We start from the raw sequence: 16,391 nt of genomic DNA, 5'->3' as shown, positions 1-16,391 counted from the left end.
TCTTCCTAGCAATGAATACGAAGATAATGGAGGTGGTAAAAAGTGAAGATAATGGCCTTAGGTGTTTCATAGGTTACATAGGTTACTGAGGAGTTACATAGGTTACAAGAAGTAATGGAGGAATTAAGAATGAAATAAAGTGATGGATAACCAATGCTAATGAATGATGTAGAAGTTATCCATTCCAATGTTTATTGAAAAGTTTTTATCTCACAATGACTTTAGCCAATAAAGACAAAAGTAATGGCATTACATGGCTACCAAGTCAAAGTTGAATATCATGATTAAATTGGTAGTTTAAAACAAAAATGCCTACCAATGATCATTCTTATAACTCCAAAATAAATAAATTTCACATATTAATATTAAAATTCTAATAACCTAACAATATTCACTCATTTTAATATTTAGATAAGAGTATATATGTTGAAAAAAGACTACTATGCATAATAAAGGTGTGCTCTGCATTGAACCTCCACTTAGTGAAACAACAACTTTTACTCCAGAGTCGTAGTGGTCTTAGATGAACTATGACTGGTTAAGGGAAATAAAATATCATTGATCACACGTAATAATCAAGGTGTTGACATGAGCTTTAACAGCATCAGCATTTATCCGCTCCGCACTTGGCTACCCAGTGTTTACCGTGGGCACGATATCTGGTACACCAGAGGTGCGTCGTCCCCGGTCCTCTCGTACTAGGGAAAGGTCCTCTCAATGCTCTAACTCCTACACCGGATATGGACTGAACTGTCTCACGACCTTCTGAAAAGTCAGCATGTTATGACCATGTGCTATCCAAGTTTGATGAGTGCATTTGAGAATAAGCCCCATTCTCATACCGACCTACTTCCACACATCACATAGGTAAAATATGTCGAGAGTGCTCCTGTAAGATTAAAACTCCACCCATACGGGCTACAGATACTTATTAAGAATTTTATCAATTCAACCTTCACAAACTACAGGAAACAATGCACTCACATCATAGGGAGGGGGGAAATAGTGCATTTTCACAACAAGTCATCATATGATTAGTTTTTCCCTTTGAACATGGTTATAGGATCTCTAGTCCCTAGGTTTAGTTTCCTCATAAATGACTCACGTATTTGTAGGCTTCAATCCTATCCCCCTCGATGTGCTCCAGACCTTTTCTCTTGTTAAGGCCTTCGTAAGAGGATCTGCAAGATTATCAAAAGATTTGACATAATCAACATTAATGGTACCATTTGTCAAATACGACCTTACATTACTGTGTTTCCTCCTTATAGGTCTTGATTTACCATTGTAATAACGGTTTTGAACTATACCAATTGCAGCGGTTATATCACAATGAATTAAAATATGAGGAATTGGTTTTCAAAATAATGAATTTGTAACAATAAATCTCTTAACCAATTCGCTTCCTCACTAGCTGATGCTAAAATAATTAGTTCAGTCTCCATGGTAGAGTAAGCAATTATAGTTTACTTTTTGATCTCCAACAAATAGTACCACCACCTAAAGTAAAGACATAACCAGTGGTAGAACAGGAATCGCCTGACAAAGTCTTCCAATCTGCATTACAAAAGCCTTCAAGTACAGCAGGATATTTTTCAAAGAACAAACCACAATTTTTCATTCCAATCAAATATCTGATAACTCTGGTTAAAGCACGCAAATGTTCATTACCTGTCTTGCTTGTAAACCTGTCAAGTACTTCTACTGCATATGCAATATCAGGCCTAGTGCAATTAGTCATTTATCTCAAACTTCCGATTATACTAGCATATTCCTTTTGATTTATTATATCATTTTCACTTTCAATAGGAAATAATCGAACACTTGAATCAAAAGGAGTAGCAACATGCTTGCAATTATGAAAGTTATATTTTTTCAAAATTCTCAACATAATGTGACTAGTCAAGGAAAATCTCCTCACATGTTCTTGTTATTTTTATTCAAAGAATAAAATTTGCCTCACCAAGATCTTTCATATCAAAGTGTCTTCTAAGAACATTTTTAGCTTCATCAATAACATTCATGTTAGATCCAAAGATCAAAAAATCATCAACGTATAGGCAAATGATCACATGTGAATTATTCCAAGACCTATGATAAATGCACTTATCCCACTCATTTGTTTTAAAATCATTTTCAATCATACATGAATCAAACTTTTCATGTCATTGCTTTGGGGCCTATTTCAAGAAATATAGGTATTTAGTAAGTTTACATACTTTACTTTCTTTGCCTGCTTCAACAAACTACTCGGGTTGGTCCATATAAATTTCTTCATTTATGTCTCCGTTTAGAAAAACAGTTTTTACATCCATTTGATGAATTTGCAAATGAAAAATTGCAGCTATAGTAACTAAAAGTCTAATGGATGTAATTCTTGTTACCGGAAAAAATATCAAAAAATTCTAGACCTTCTAGTTGTTTAAAACCTTTTGCAACTAGCTTAGCCTTGTATTTATCAATAGAACCATCTGGTTTCAACTTTTTCCTTAAGATCCATTTTCAACCAATTGTTTTACAACCCGGTGGTAAATCAACTAACTTTCAAGTTGTATTTGAAATTAGAGATTCCATTTCATCATTTACAGTTTCTTTCCAAAAAATAGAATCAGATGAAGATAATGCTTCTTTCAAAGTTAGAGGCCCAGTTTCAACATTAAACACATAAAAACCAGGACCAAAATCTTTTTCTACTCTAGCTCTTTTACTTCTTCTTAACTCAAAATCACCAACTTCTTTTTTTTTTAAAGTTGAAGTAGAAGAACTAGGTAGTGAGAAAATATTTTGTTCAATCCTTTGACCCCCACTATTTTTAGTATCAAAAGGAAATTTATTTTCATGAAAAATGGCATCACCAGATTCTATTACAATATTATCTTCAAGATTAAAAAATCTATAGGCTGTACTATTTGAAGCGTAACCAAGAAAAGCACAAGTAATAACTTTCTTACCCAACTTTGTAATCTTGGGATCATTAACCTCACAAAGGTTAGACAACCCCAAACTCTTATATATCCCAAACTTAGCTTATAACTTTTCTACAATTCAAAAGGTGTCAATTTAGACTGTTTATGAGGCACACGATTCAACACATAACAAGAATTTAAGATAGATTCACCCCAAAAATTTAAAGGTGCATGTGACTAAATAGGCATGACATTAGTCATTTCAACTAAAGTTCTAGTTTTCCTTTCTGCTACTCCATTCGACGAAGGAGATTAAGGAGGAGCAGTTTCATGATTAATTCCAATGATCTAACAAAAGAATTAAACTCATTTGATTCATATTCACGGCCTCTATCACTTCTAATTCTTTTTATTTTTCTTCCACACTGATTTTCAACCTCATTGATATAAGTTTTGAAATTTTCAAAAGCATCACTTTTATTTTTCATCAAGTAAATATAGGTAAACTTAGAAATATCATCAATGAAAGTGATAAAATATCTATTACCTCCACGAGATAGAATTCCACCAAGTTCACAAATATCGGTATGAACTAATTCTAACAAATTAGTTTTTGTTTCAACTTGAAAATGAGGCCTTTTAGTAATCTTGGATTTACAACAAGCCTCACACTTTTAAAAATTCTTTTTAACCATCGGGATTAATCCTAAATTACTCATGATTCCAACATAACGATCATTAATATGACACAAACGAGCATGCCAAAAATTAGTAGAAGAAAACATATAAACAGAAGTAGAAGTTTTATTCATTTCAACATTCAACTTTTAAACATCCCATCACATGAATACCCCTTCCCCACAAAAATAAATTTCTTCACTATTACATATTGATCATATTCAATAATCTGTAAAATGTCGGCTTTATTAAGAAGAAAACTAGACATCAAATTTTTTCTCATAGAAGGAGAATAAAGTACATCTATCAATGTTAATATCCTTCCAGAAGTAAAACACAATTCAACATATCCCTTTCCAAGCACTTGAGTAGTGTGAGCATCACCAAGCATGATGGTTTTGGGCTCCTCACAATGAGCATATCTTTTAAAACAGTCTTTGTCATAACAGACATGAGGGTTTGCACCAGATAGCCCACCATCCATCAACATTCTCAACCATGTTTATGTCGGTAATCAGCGCCACAAAAGGTTCTTCGATAACGTTTTCCTGAGGGTTAGAACCACGTTTTCGAAATCTGTAAAATCGAGCAATATATCCACTCTTGCTACAAACGAAGCATGGTCCCTTTTCTTGAACTTGTTGATTTGGTACTTGGTGATTTTCACCATTATTTTTCTAGGGAGGTCTACCATTATTTTTCTTGAATTTTTTATTCTTAGGCTTTAAATAAGTATTTTGTGAGTTTCAAGAGTAGCATTATTCGAAGTAATTAAATTTACCTTCGATGTGATGTTGTTCTCTTATGTTTGTAAAAGTGCATCTTGGCCCCTTGCTTCTTCTTCCATGTGGATTTTCATTATTAAGGTTTCAAGAGAGGTTTCCTTTTGTTTGTGACACATAGTTTTTTGAAATTCCTTCCAAGAAGATGGAAGTTTATCCACTATGTCACAAACAATAAGGTTATCTCCAATTTAAACCTCTTTGGACCTAAGCTCTCCAACAATCATGATGAAGTCTTGAGCTTGATCTACCAATGATTTGTTGTCCACCATTTGGAAACAAAAAAATCTACTAGCTGCATATTTTTTCGCTCCAGCCTATTCGGTATCATACTTACTCTGCAATGCCTTCAAAATTTTCTTTGCACTAGAGTAAGTTCTATCATAATAATCATAAAAATTATCAGATAGGCAATTATGAAGATAATACCGACACTTATAGGAATCAGCATCGTACTTTTCAATTTTCTCTAGATGAGAAATAGTTTCATCATCATTCATAGTGGTGATGTCTTTTTTATTTGGATGCTTCTCGGTTAATACATAAGAAACAATTAGAAGACTTAAGTAGAAAAATATTTACCCTTCCATCTCTTGAAATGGTTACCATTAAACCTAAATGGATTGTTAAGATCTCCAATCTTGACATCCGCCGTTTTTTCAATTGTATCCATCTTGAATCTCCTTAAAATTGTTTGTGAAAAAACTTACAAGATAATAAAATTGCAAGATTAAAATTGAAAATAAAATGAAGAAATTAATCTCTTCAGGCTGAGGCGCGGATATCTCTATCTTTTTAATGAGATTCAAGCCCACAGCAGCAAATGTTTTCACCGATCCAGCAGTTGTCCTCTTTGACATGTCCCCTCAAGGATACAACAACCTTCACAAAGTGTAAATCAACAACTCTGGACAAGAGTTGAGTCCAAAGCTCCATAAAAAGGAACACCTCCCTTCAACTAATAAGAACTCTCTTTTAGACTAACTCTTTCACTCTTTGTTTTTTCTTGTGTTTTGTGTGTACCAAATCAAATGAACACCACCACTATTTATACTACAAAAAGTCTTCCTAAAATGAATAGGAAAATAATGGAGGTAGTAAATATAGAAGATAATGACCTTAGAAGTTTCATAGGTTACAAAGGAGTTACATAGGTTACAAAGAGAAATGGAGGAATTAAGAATGTACTAAAGTGATGGATAACCAATGCTAAATGATGATGTAGAAGTTATCTATTCCAAAGTTTATTGGGATTTTTTTTATCTCACAATGAATTTAGACAATAAAGCCAAAAGTAATGGCATTACATGGCTACCAAGTCAAAGATGAATAGCATGATTAAATTGGTAGTTTAAAACACAAATGTCTTCCAATGGTCATTCTTATGACTCTAAAATAAAGCAATTTAACATATTAATATTAAAATGCTAATAAATAACATTATATATGGGCAAATACTAATTGGGAATGGTTAATTAGATGAATACTTCAAAGAAGAAGAAGAAGTAGAAGAAAAATAAAAAAAATCAAGAGGAAGAAGATAATGGTAAAGAAATAGACAAGGATGTAGAGTAAAAAAAGAAAGAGATTAAGAAGCATAAAAGTAAAAAGAGAGAAAGAGACGAAGAAGCAGAAGAGTGAAAATAAGTAGAGGAAAAAGGGGAGGTGAAGACAGTGCAATTTTCTTTATTCTAAAAATAATGTTATATCTAGTTAGAAAAATTACATCAATAAAGATGGTATATATTTTTATAATATAGTATATTTATGTGTTTTATCTAATATATAAAAATGCCAAAACTAGGACGAACAAGGGTAGTTTGGAAATTCTATTAAATTCTATGGTTTTTTCCCAATCCTTTTTTCTACACTCTTCTACGCTCTTCATTGGTTACCACTAACAAAGTCGATTTTCTACTCAACAATGTACAAAATCTGAGTTCATTCTTAACTGGGTATTATAATTGCAGGTAATTTTGTTTCAATTTTTGCTTTAATCCTCTTAAAATTCTTCTGAAATTCCATAAGGGCTAGAGTTTAGAATTTTTTTTAAGAACAAATGGATCAAATTATCTATTTTAGTATCTGTTCCAGTTTATTCAAGAACGAAACCCTATATGGTTAGATATATAGTTTATAGAGTGTTTATGAGATTATAATGACGATTAAGGAGGCATGACTCAATCTCTCTTTGTCAAATAAAAATGGGGAGTAAAAGCAATGAATTTGTGTTAAGCTCTGGGTCTCTTCAATTGTTGTCCATACATTGACGTTGGACATCCATCTTGGAACCACTATACTACAATCTAGCTTTATTTTTCGATTTTTTTTATATCTAACCTCGGTATCATTTTAATATAAAAAATCAAATTCTTCTTTTCCTCCTCAAGGTTCTAGTCTCTTGAGCTTATCAAAAACAACAAAAAGTATCTTGCATTTGCTACTATTATAAACCCTTATTGGTTGAATCTTTCTTATAATAAACATCCTTGTACGAGTAAATTTGCTAGATGTTGACATTATGTATGCATGGCTGGATACTGATGAATCAATTCGTTGTGACCCCGATATTTTTCAGCTCGCGCATCTGCATGAGGTTCTTTTAAAGCAATTTTAGCCCTTCAGCTTCATGTGACAAAGATGTAGGATTAAATGTACTTATGATTCTTGTAATTGAAGTTCTGGAGCATTAGTTTAGTTTTGAGTTGTTTGTGATTGTATTCTGATGAGGATACCATTTATTGTATCGTCATAAGTTGTTATTGTGTGTTGCTTATCTATTACTGACAAGGGTATTTTGGAGCAATAGGTAGATGAGAAGGACATTTTGGAGCCAATAGGTGGGTTGTTATTATGAATATATATGTGTGTGTGTATATATATATATATATATATATATATATATATATATATCGAAAAAGGGCCGAAAATACTCTTGAAGTATTGAAAATGGTATAAAATTACCCTCCATCCACCTATTGGCTCCAAAATGTCCTTCTCATCTACCTATTGGCTCCAAAATACCCTTGTCATTCACCTTTGGGTTCAAAATTAATCACTTATTTATTTTTTTTTAAAATTAGACTCTTTAAATATTTTTTAAAATACTTGACGTTCAATTATTGATTATAGTTTATTTATTAATATAATTCATAAACTAACCCACTATTCACTCATTTACTAACTAAACCCCACCCGATTAATAACCCAATTATAATATCAAAATCGCCATAAATACTACTAAAATACGATGAAATTATAGATACCTAAAAAATGACATCCAAAAATTATTCGATTCCGAACCGAAACCCCAATTAAATTAAGGTTGAGTCGCTTATTTAGGAGGACACTTTCAATAGAATTCTTTTTCAAGATTTAATTAGAAATTTATGATTAAAGGTAAATAAGTAATACATCCCAAATTAATTCATGCACTTTTTTTAAATATAATTTTATAGATATTTATGATTTGTTTTAAAACCATTAATATATTATTTTGAAAAAAATTTACCTATGAAGTGACATCACATAATTGAGACGTGAGAATAATCAAGATGAACATAGTCAGACTTGTAAGTTATCGGTAATTTTTATTTAGAAACTTTAATTTACTTCTATAGATATTTTTACCTCAAATTTTTAAAAACACTCAATTGGCAGTAGATTTTCTGTGCATTAATAAAGTGACGGGTTTATTAATTTGGAGGGGTTTAATTAATAATGGATGGGTAGTGAATTGATTTATAAATTATACTAAAAAATTAAATCATAACAAATAGTTTAGCGCCACGTATTTAAAAAAAATATTTAAATAGTCTAAATTCAAAACCATTAAATAAGTGGTGAATTTTGAACCAAAAGATGGATGACAAGGGTATTTTGGAGCCAATTGGTGGATGGAGGGTAATTTTGTACCATTTCCAATACTCTAAGGATATTTTAGGCCCTTTTCCGTATATATATATCTAAGTTCCATTTGTTCCCTTTGATTTTCCTTTCAATATCTCCACCATTTGCTCTTTGATTGCTATAAGGTTCTTTTGTGTTATTTTTGATTTTCTAGTATTTAAATTTTAGATAATGTGAGTTTTGAGAAAAAAGTTATATCATAATGAGATGTGTTTATCTAATTATTTGTTGGGTTATACTGAAAGTTAATCACTTAATCACTTTTGGTGATCTAAATGCCTGAAAATCACACATAAGATCGATGACACAAAAAAAATTCATGAAGTTAAAAATTTAACATTAAAGGATAAAAAATTGGATGTGCTGTCATTTATTTTTGATTTATGAATCTTTTGTATAATTCCCAAATTAGATGTGCTGTCATTTAATTTTGTTTTATGAATCTTTTGTATAATTCCCTTTCTTAAATAAACTGGATGGTTCTGCAAAGGGAAGATTTCTATTTTTTTTCTTTTTTGGTCAACTGTAAAATATTACCATAAGCACCCAAGAACATATACTAATAAAGAGCACCTAATTTTTATAAAAGAGGACAAGCCACCCACCTAACATAAAACCAATTACATAACAAATGTTGAATAAAGTGTTTACACTTTGATGCTTTTTGTGAACCACTATTTTAATCTTCCAGTGACTTACTTATTTATCTGTGATACTGCCTCCTCTGTATGTACACGTTTATTTTTACGCCTCCTCCATTTCCTGGGACGCCAAGTTTGGTATATGATATCTCCACAAATAGGTGTATGTTCTCGTTTTTAAATTGCTTCTAGTGATTATATTTATGTTTTTCAGGACCTTCATGATACCAATATTTTGCACTGGTATTTTAGTCCAATGGTGCATAGCTTTCCACACAGTTGATGTCCATTTGCATTTCTTGAATTGGTGAACAATATTATTCTCTATTACGTTCTTATCACATAAACAACATTCAGTGTCATCAACTTGAAGATGCAATCTGAATTTTCTCTCCTATGTAAGATTTCTATTTCACTAAAGTCTTATAGTAACAAAATAATTAATTATTGAACAAAAAATTGCTTCATTGCTAAAGCACATCAGTAAAAAAAATTTGGTGTCACTAAAAAAATGACATAAGAGATTAGTACACTTGACTTGAACATAAGTTCCAAATAAACCATGAAGAGAAAACAAATAAATAATTAGCCATCTTCACAATTCTATACACAATATGGAGATGAAAGTGTAGGTCAGAAAGACCACAAATTAGAAAACTATGATCACCTGTCATCTTTCCCTGTCCGTTGGATGGGTTTTCAATCCACTTTTCTCCATTCTTTTTATACACCTTATCTCACAATCTCCCTCCAAATCTAATTCTATATGTGTGTCGTACCTAAAACCTAACAACATCTTTTGACTACATACCATCCTAAATTACCCCTGTATTTATACATTGTGCTATTGGAAGTTACTCGCTTTAGGAAACATGATGTTCTTATATTTAATCTATCACATACTGTCACGACCCAAATCGGGTCGCGACTGGCACCCACACTTACCCTCCTATGTGAGCGAACCAACCAATCTAAACCTTAACATTTCAATATAATATCAACAGAAAGTAATGCGGAAGACTTAAACTCATTAATAAAAACCAATTCAATAATTTTTAAAAACTCAACAACTATTAGTATCCCCAAAATCTGGAAGTCATCATCACAAGAACATCTATCATCAAATTACTAATCTAAGAGTATCTAAGGAGCTAAAAATACATAAAAAGCTAGTCCATGCCGGAACTTCAAGGCACCAAGACATGAAGGAGAAGATCCAGTCCAAGCTAGACGCAATAGCTCACCCTGAAATCCGGTGTAATGAAGACTGGCTAGAGTTGCGATTGAGTTGAAGACGAGGGTACGTTTGCTGCACTCCACAATTAACAAAGAAAACAAATACAAGTAGGGGTCAGTACAAACACAAGTACTGAGTAGGTATCATCGGCCAACTCAAAATAGAAAACAGTATATATCAGATAACATCATAAAATCAACTAATATCCTTAGCATGCAGCATTTACAATTACCATAACCCTTGGTTACAACACCAAGCACATCAATGAGGACTCACGTCTCCTCATCATACTCATTTGGGAATTAGGTTCATTAGATTGAGTATATTAACATCTTTCAAGATTCATTATCTTTATTCCTCTCGTGTCGGTACGTGACACTCCGCTCCTCATATACTATCCTGGTGTCAGAACGTGACACTCTGATCCTCATTCTATCCTTGTGTCGGAACGTGACACCCGATCCATATTCTATCTTGGTACCGGAACGTGGCACCCAATCCATATACTATACTGGTGTCGGAACGTGACACTCCGATCCTCATATACTATCCTGGTACCCAAACGTGGCACTCGATCCATATACTATCCTGGTGTCGGAACGTGACACCCGATCCATATACTATCCTAGTGTCGGAAAGTGACACTCCGATCCTCATATACTATCCTGGTACCGGAACGTGGCACCCGATCCCCTAATCTCACTACTTTCGTTCATCAAGCCTTCATTTATACTAAGGCATCATCATTAACAAAGTAGATTAGGGTTTCTCAAGATTTAGGATTCAATAGCTTCATCATGCTTATTTTATCACAATTACATAATCACATTCATGCAAGCATACAATTAAGCATATAGAAGGGTTTACAATACTACCCATACATATCATTCGCTATTAAGAGTTTACTACGAATAGTATAAAAACCATAACCTATCTCCACCGAAGATTAGTGATCAAGCAAGCAAATTCCCCAAAGTTTTGTGTTTTCCTCTTCCCGTTCGATCCTCTCTCTCTCTTTGTTCTTTCTATTTTCTTTATTCAAACCCTCTTTCTTTTACCCTAATTAGCATATAATTAAGAATAAAAGATGGCAATAATAACCCACTAATTTACTCAAGGTTACCTCTTTTAACCCCCAAGTAATTAGACTTATTAACATTAACCCACTAACTTTATAATTAAAGCAGGAATAGTCAAAAATGTCCCTTTAAATAATTACAGAATTCCGACCCAGCCTAGGATTACGCAGCCTGTGACGGGCCGTCGCGCCTGCGACGGTCCGTCCTGCTGCTCCGTCATAGAGTTCAGAGACTCAATTCTCTGAAGAGTCTGTGACGGTCCGTTAAGCCTGTGACGGTCCGTTAAGCCTGTGACGGTCCGTCCTGCCATTCCGTTACGAAGTTCAGAGAGTCGATTTCAGTACCCATTTTTCAGAATTTCTAAGTGTTTTGAAACGAGACCCCCTCGACGGTCCGTCATGCCCATGACGGTCCGTCGTGGGATCCGTCGTCTCAGCCAGTTTTCCAGAAAACACATCTGTTGCTCAAAACGACTAAATAGGTCGTTACACATACTTGGTTGCTTATGTTTTTTGTAGTTTATTGCATGAAGTGTTACTTACATCTTAAAAAATGTTGCTCTAAGCTAAAAAGAAGTATTTACTTGGCGTTCACTTTGTTATTGCTCTCTTCATTGAAAAATGTGAAAATAATATATCTAAAATAGCGGCTACGACAATCGTAGTTAGGCATCAAACAATGACACTGTAGTTTATCTGCATTTCTTAACTAATCAATTAAGATCTTCAGAGACATTCAGAAATATTTTAAGATCCTTCGATGAAACAATAAAAGGAATGTCAATTACCAACAAAAAAAACTCATTGGTAAATTGATCAAATAGGTTGAGAAATTGAGTTACCAACAAAATGTTAACTTAGATTAATCTGTTGCTAAAAAGCTCGTCGGTAAATATTACCTACTGATTTTTATTTGTTGGTAAACTTACAAACCAAAAATCAGTTTGTAAACACCCAAAGATGTTGTTACAAAATTTTAAACTATGGCCCTGAAATTTCCATTGGTAAATTTACCAACTATTTTTTTTAGTATATCGTTGTACCTTTACTAATAAATCGCAAAGGAGTTAGTAAATTTTTTCTTCATTTTTCAATTCATACATTGGTGATTCGTTGGAATTTTAGTAACAAAAAATTTGTGTTGGTAATTTGCCAATAAATTTTAAATACTTTTTAAATTTTTTGTTTGTTTTCCATCTGGTGTTCGGTACCCACATTGGAACCCGACTAAATCTCGATTCACACCGAAATGTCCTACATAGGGTGGTAAAACACTCTCTAACAAATATGATTATGTAACCAACGAGAACCGAACCTAAGACCTCTTGGTTAAAGATGCAAGAGTACTTACAACTACACCACAACCTTTTTTTGTAATAAATTTAAAATACTTTAGTATGAGTATTTATTTTTCTAATAAATTTAAAAATTTATTGTTAGTTTATTGATAATATATCATTCAAGTTCAATGTTAGCTTAGTAATTGATTGACAATATATTCAAAATATTGTTAACTAAATAATTATTCAATAGTAAAAAATTTATTAATTTATTGCATTTAAAATCTAAGAACACGAATACAAATCCAAAATTATTACTCAATTATATGAATCATATTTGGATGAAACAATGAAAAATCTATGATAATAAGTTAAATTATCTCAATATAACACATATCATTATATCAAAAAATTTAATTTGAACACATTTACAAAAAATATTGACCAAAATTTAAAACGCCTAACAACACAAACTAAAAATGGAAGTCTCAAAACCTGAAACAACCATATTGTTAGATATTAAAAATGACCTTTCAAAGCTAATCGAACTGACATAATTTTCATCAGAGCACATTCACAAAAATTTTTAAGAAAAATTAAATTTTTGTCAAAAGTTAAAAGTTAAATCGCCTAACGGTACAAACTGAATATAAAAACCTCAAAGTCCAAACCAGCCATCCTATAAAGAGAAAAACGACCTTTCATTTCTAACGGCACTGACGAAATTCAAATTTGAGCATGTTTTCTAAAAAAATTTACCTAATTCAAATTTTAGCCAAAAGTTAAAAGTTAAAATGCTTAACGACATAAACTAATAATAAGTGTCAAATCCTGAACCAACCATCCTATGGGATCAAAACTAAACTTATATGGCTAACTGAGGGCACTAAATTTTAATTCGAGCATGATTACCAAATATATTGACTAAAGTGAATTTTTAGCCAAAAAATAAAAGCTAAAAATGCCTAACAACATAAACTAAAAATGGAAGCCTCAAAATCACGACCCAGATTCTTGAATCCAGATCGCAACCGGCGTCGTTGACCTCTCAAAGGTTGCAGACAAGCCTTATCTTGCATTAATCACAAGCATCTAGTTAAGTTTGCGGAAAATTTAAAACTTTTTATATGTATGAAGTATACATAGACTTCATATAAGTATTAACTAGATACATCATATACAAAGCTCAACATAAGAGAACATCCATCTAACATAAAGAATTAATTAGAAACTGAAGATGAATGTATCATAAATAGTTTACCAAACACGACCTTATTACAAATCTTCGAAATGAAGGTGTGAAAGTAACGCTAGGGACAACATAAACTAGCTATGTATAAAACTAAGGATAGACTAAATCTGTAGTATCCTCAAAATCATGAGGACCTACCAAATGGTTTGGAGAAACGCTGAAGTCCAAACCGCTGCAAGTGCCGTCAACCTGTCCTCTAACTTGCACCTATGAAAATAGTAAATAGTAGGGGGTTAGTACACCATTTGTACTAAGTATGGGTGTATGCACACATACACATAAAACTATGCATGATCAATGAAAGCTCTTCCTAAGCAACATGTGATTTCTGGAAAGTCTAGTCATTAGACTTTCCTAATTCGTTAATTGTGAATTTTGGTATAAATATGATGTATTTTAATGCATTCAAAGCACGCAACTCATTTTCTATATGATTACAAGACATTAGTATCATCAACATAATTTTAGAACAACTCGGGCAAAGATTTAAATTTTTGATCCTCCAAACCCGAGGGCTCCTCTTTGTACACTTACATTATTTTTCAGTCTTCTTCTTGTTATTGTTGTGTAGTTCAATAACTCCTTTGGTCCTATGTTTTACTTACAAGTTCAATGATTCATTTTAGTCCCATACCCGCAATGAATAAAGTAAGTAAATCAAGAGATTAAGGAAATGACTTAATCTACAATCTGGGGCATGAATATATAGTTGATAGCATAATGTGCATAGATCTTGGGACATATTAACAAAGCTTATGATCTTGCTTACTTTGGGCATGAATTCTTTATAAACCAATCTTTAGTGGCTATTCCTATTATTGTATTATTGGCCTAATATAAGAAGTCATTATAAGCCAATCTTATTTGGCTAATATGTTTTGCCAATTATATAAACTCATTATAAGCCAATTTATTTGGCTTTATCATTTTCGTCACATGAGGATTCATTATTAGTTATGCCTTTTACTTATTGTAAACTTTATTGGACACAATGTGACTATCCTTACAAGTTATTCATTACATCAAGTATTCATCACATTTCATAAGCCATTCTCTATTGATTATACCATTGATTTCATTACTTTCATGGTTTATATATTATACATTTCATATACATGAGACCTTGGAATCTTTGATATAGCATTAAGACGTCGCATGTGAGTGCCCAACATATGGGACCTCAACCCGAGGGCCTTCTTTAGAAAATACAAAGTTTGCTTCATTCGTTCATTCATACTTCACCTTATTCATTTCACTAATTAGTAGGCTGATGTAAACACTAGCAATACATAGGATGAAATTTAAGACTCTCATTGGGATCATGAAGTGCAATGACCAAGAATGACCTAATGTCATTAGTTGAATCTAATTTTACCTCCTGATTGTCTTGCACAAATACCTTCGATATTTTTCATTCCATTATCTTTAATAACTTCAAGAAATCCAACCTTAACCGGCATAGATCATGTGAGCATCATGAAATCCAGTGTTACCCCACACCGAAAAGAGGTGGAATCAGCGGCAAAAGTGACCTAAAACATGCTAGCGTACATGGGAATTAAACCCCGCCAGATCTCTCTATTGGCAGTATAGTTTCGAAGACTAGGACATATACGGAGACCTATACCCATCATGCAAGACAGTCTCATCTCATAAGAGTTACGTTAACCTCCGCCCTTCCCAAAAGAAGGCATCACCGCTCATAGCTAGTCTATCGGTGCTCAGTATAAAGTTCCATTTCATTCAACTCATACGTCATGGAAGCTGGCTTCTAGTATGAGGACATCATTGCTCAATAGATGATTTCTCATATCATCATTAGTATTAAGCATACATCATTCTCAATACTTTTATTAGAGTGTACATAGAGACTAGTATCTTCATTAGCTTTACACTCTCATAGGTGAGTACGTTTTGGTAGCATTTACTGAGGGTCATTTGAGAATGCTCTCATCTTTCACATTAGACTTTTATCATATTGTCACCACATTCATTAGAATTATCACATTTGCTTTTCATAATTACTCGTCCCTTTTACGTGAATGTTCATTTCATCATATGCCAATGCACTTGGCCGTTTAGTGTGTTTCACACTGTTTCTTAACCCTTGTAAGCTTTCATCATTTCATTACATACATCTTAGTTACTCATCACTTTTTACGTGAATGTTCATTTCATCATCTTTTAGTGTTGACTCAAGCATTATGGAGGCTTGTTTCTAGATTGAGATTTATTTACTTTATTGATGACTGGTCATCCTTACTCTACATTGATGAAATGTGAATTTTTCTTTCATATCATCCTTTATTTACATTGATGAATGTGATTGTCCTTACATATCATCCTTATGTGGAAATTAGACTAGTTTCACACTTTTAAACACCTTCATTCGTGAGTATTCTTTTAACAAATTAGCTTTGGTGTAAGTTAGACTCCTCTCACTTCATTTAACACCACATTCTGGTCACTTACTTCATTTATACCCCTTTAATTATGTTATAACTCATGTTACTTACTTACTTTAGTGTAGTAGCTTCATATCACCGTTTATGGATGATGAGCACTTAATTCAGTGAGTTTCCTGTGTTCATAGTTCATTCTTTTGGAGCATGTTGGGAGTTGTCCCAA

The 16,391-nt window shown here is 32.7% G+C and overlaps 1 protein-coding gene across 1 annotated transcript; it reads right to left on the bottom strand.

Annotated features, from left to right (window-relative positions):
* Positions 1 to 1,101: 1,101 nt before the first annotated feature.
* LOC138337348 (secreted RxLR effector protein 161-like) lies at positions 1,102 to 1,741 on the bottom strand. The gene is made up of 2 exons (XM_069287258.1): positions 1,471 to 1,741; positions 1,102 to 1,181 (listed from the first exon to the last, which is right to left on the bottom strand). Exons 1-2 carry the CDS (start codon positions 1,739 to 1,741, stop codon positions 1,102 to 1,104), a joined length of 351 nt encoding a protein of 116 aa, XP_069143359.1.
* Between the last annotated feature and the right edge of the window lie 14,650 nt (positions 1,742 to 16,391).

The sequence above is a fragment of the Solanum lycopersicum genome, chromosome 7, assembly GCF_036512215.1.
Source record: "Solanum lycopersicum chromosome 7, SLM_r2.1".
NCBI lineage: Eukaryota > Viridiplantae > Streptophyta > Magnoliopsida > Solanales > Solanaceae > Solanum > Solanum lycopersicum.
This window is presented reverse-complemented; position numbering and strand designations above follow the sequence as displayed.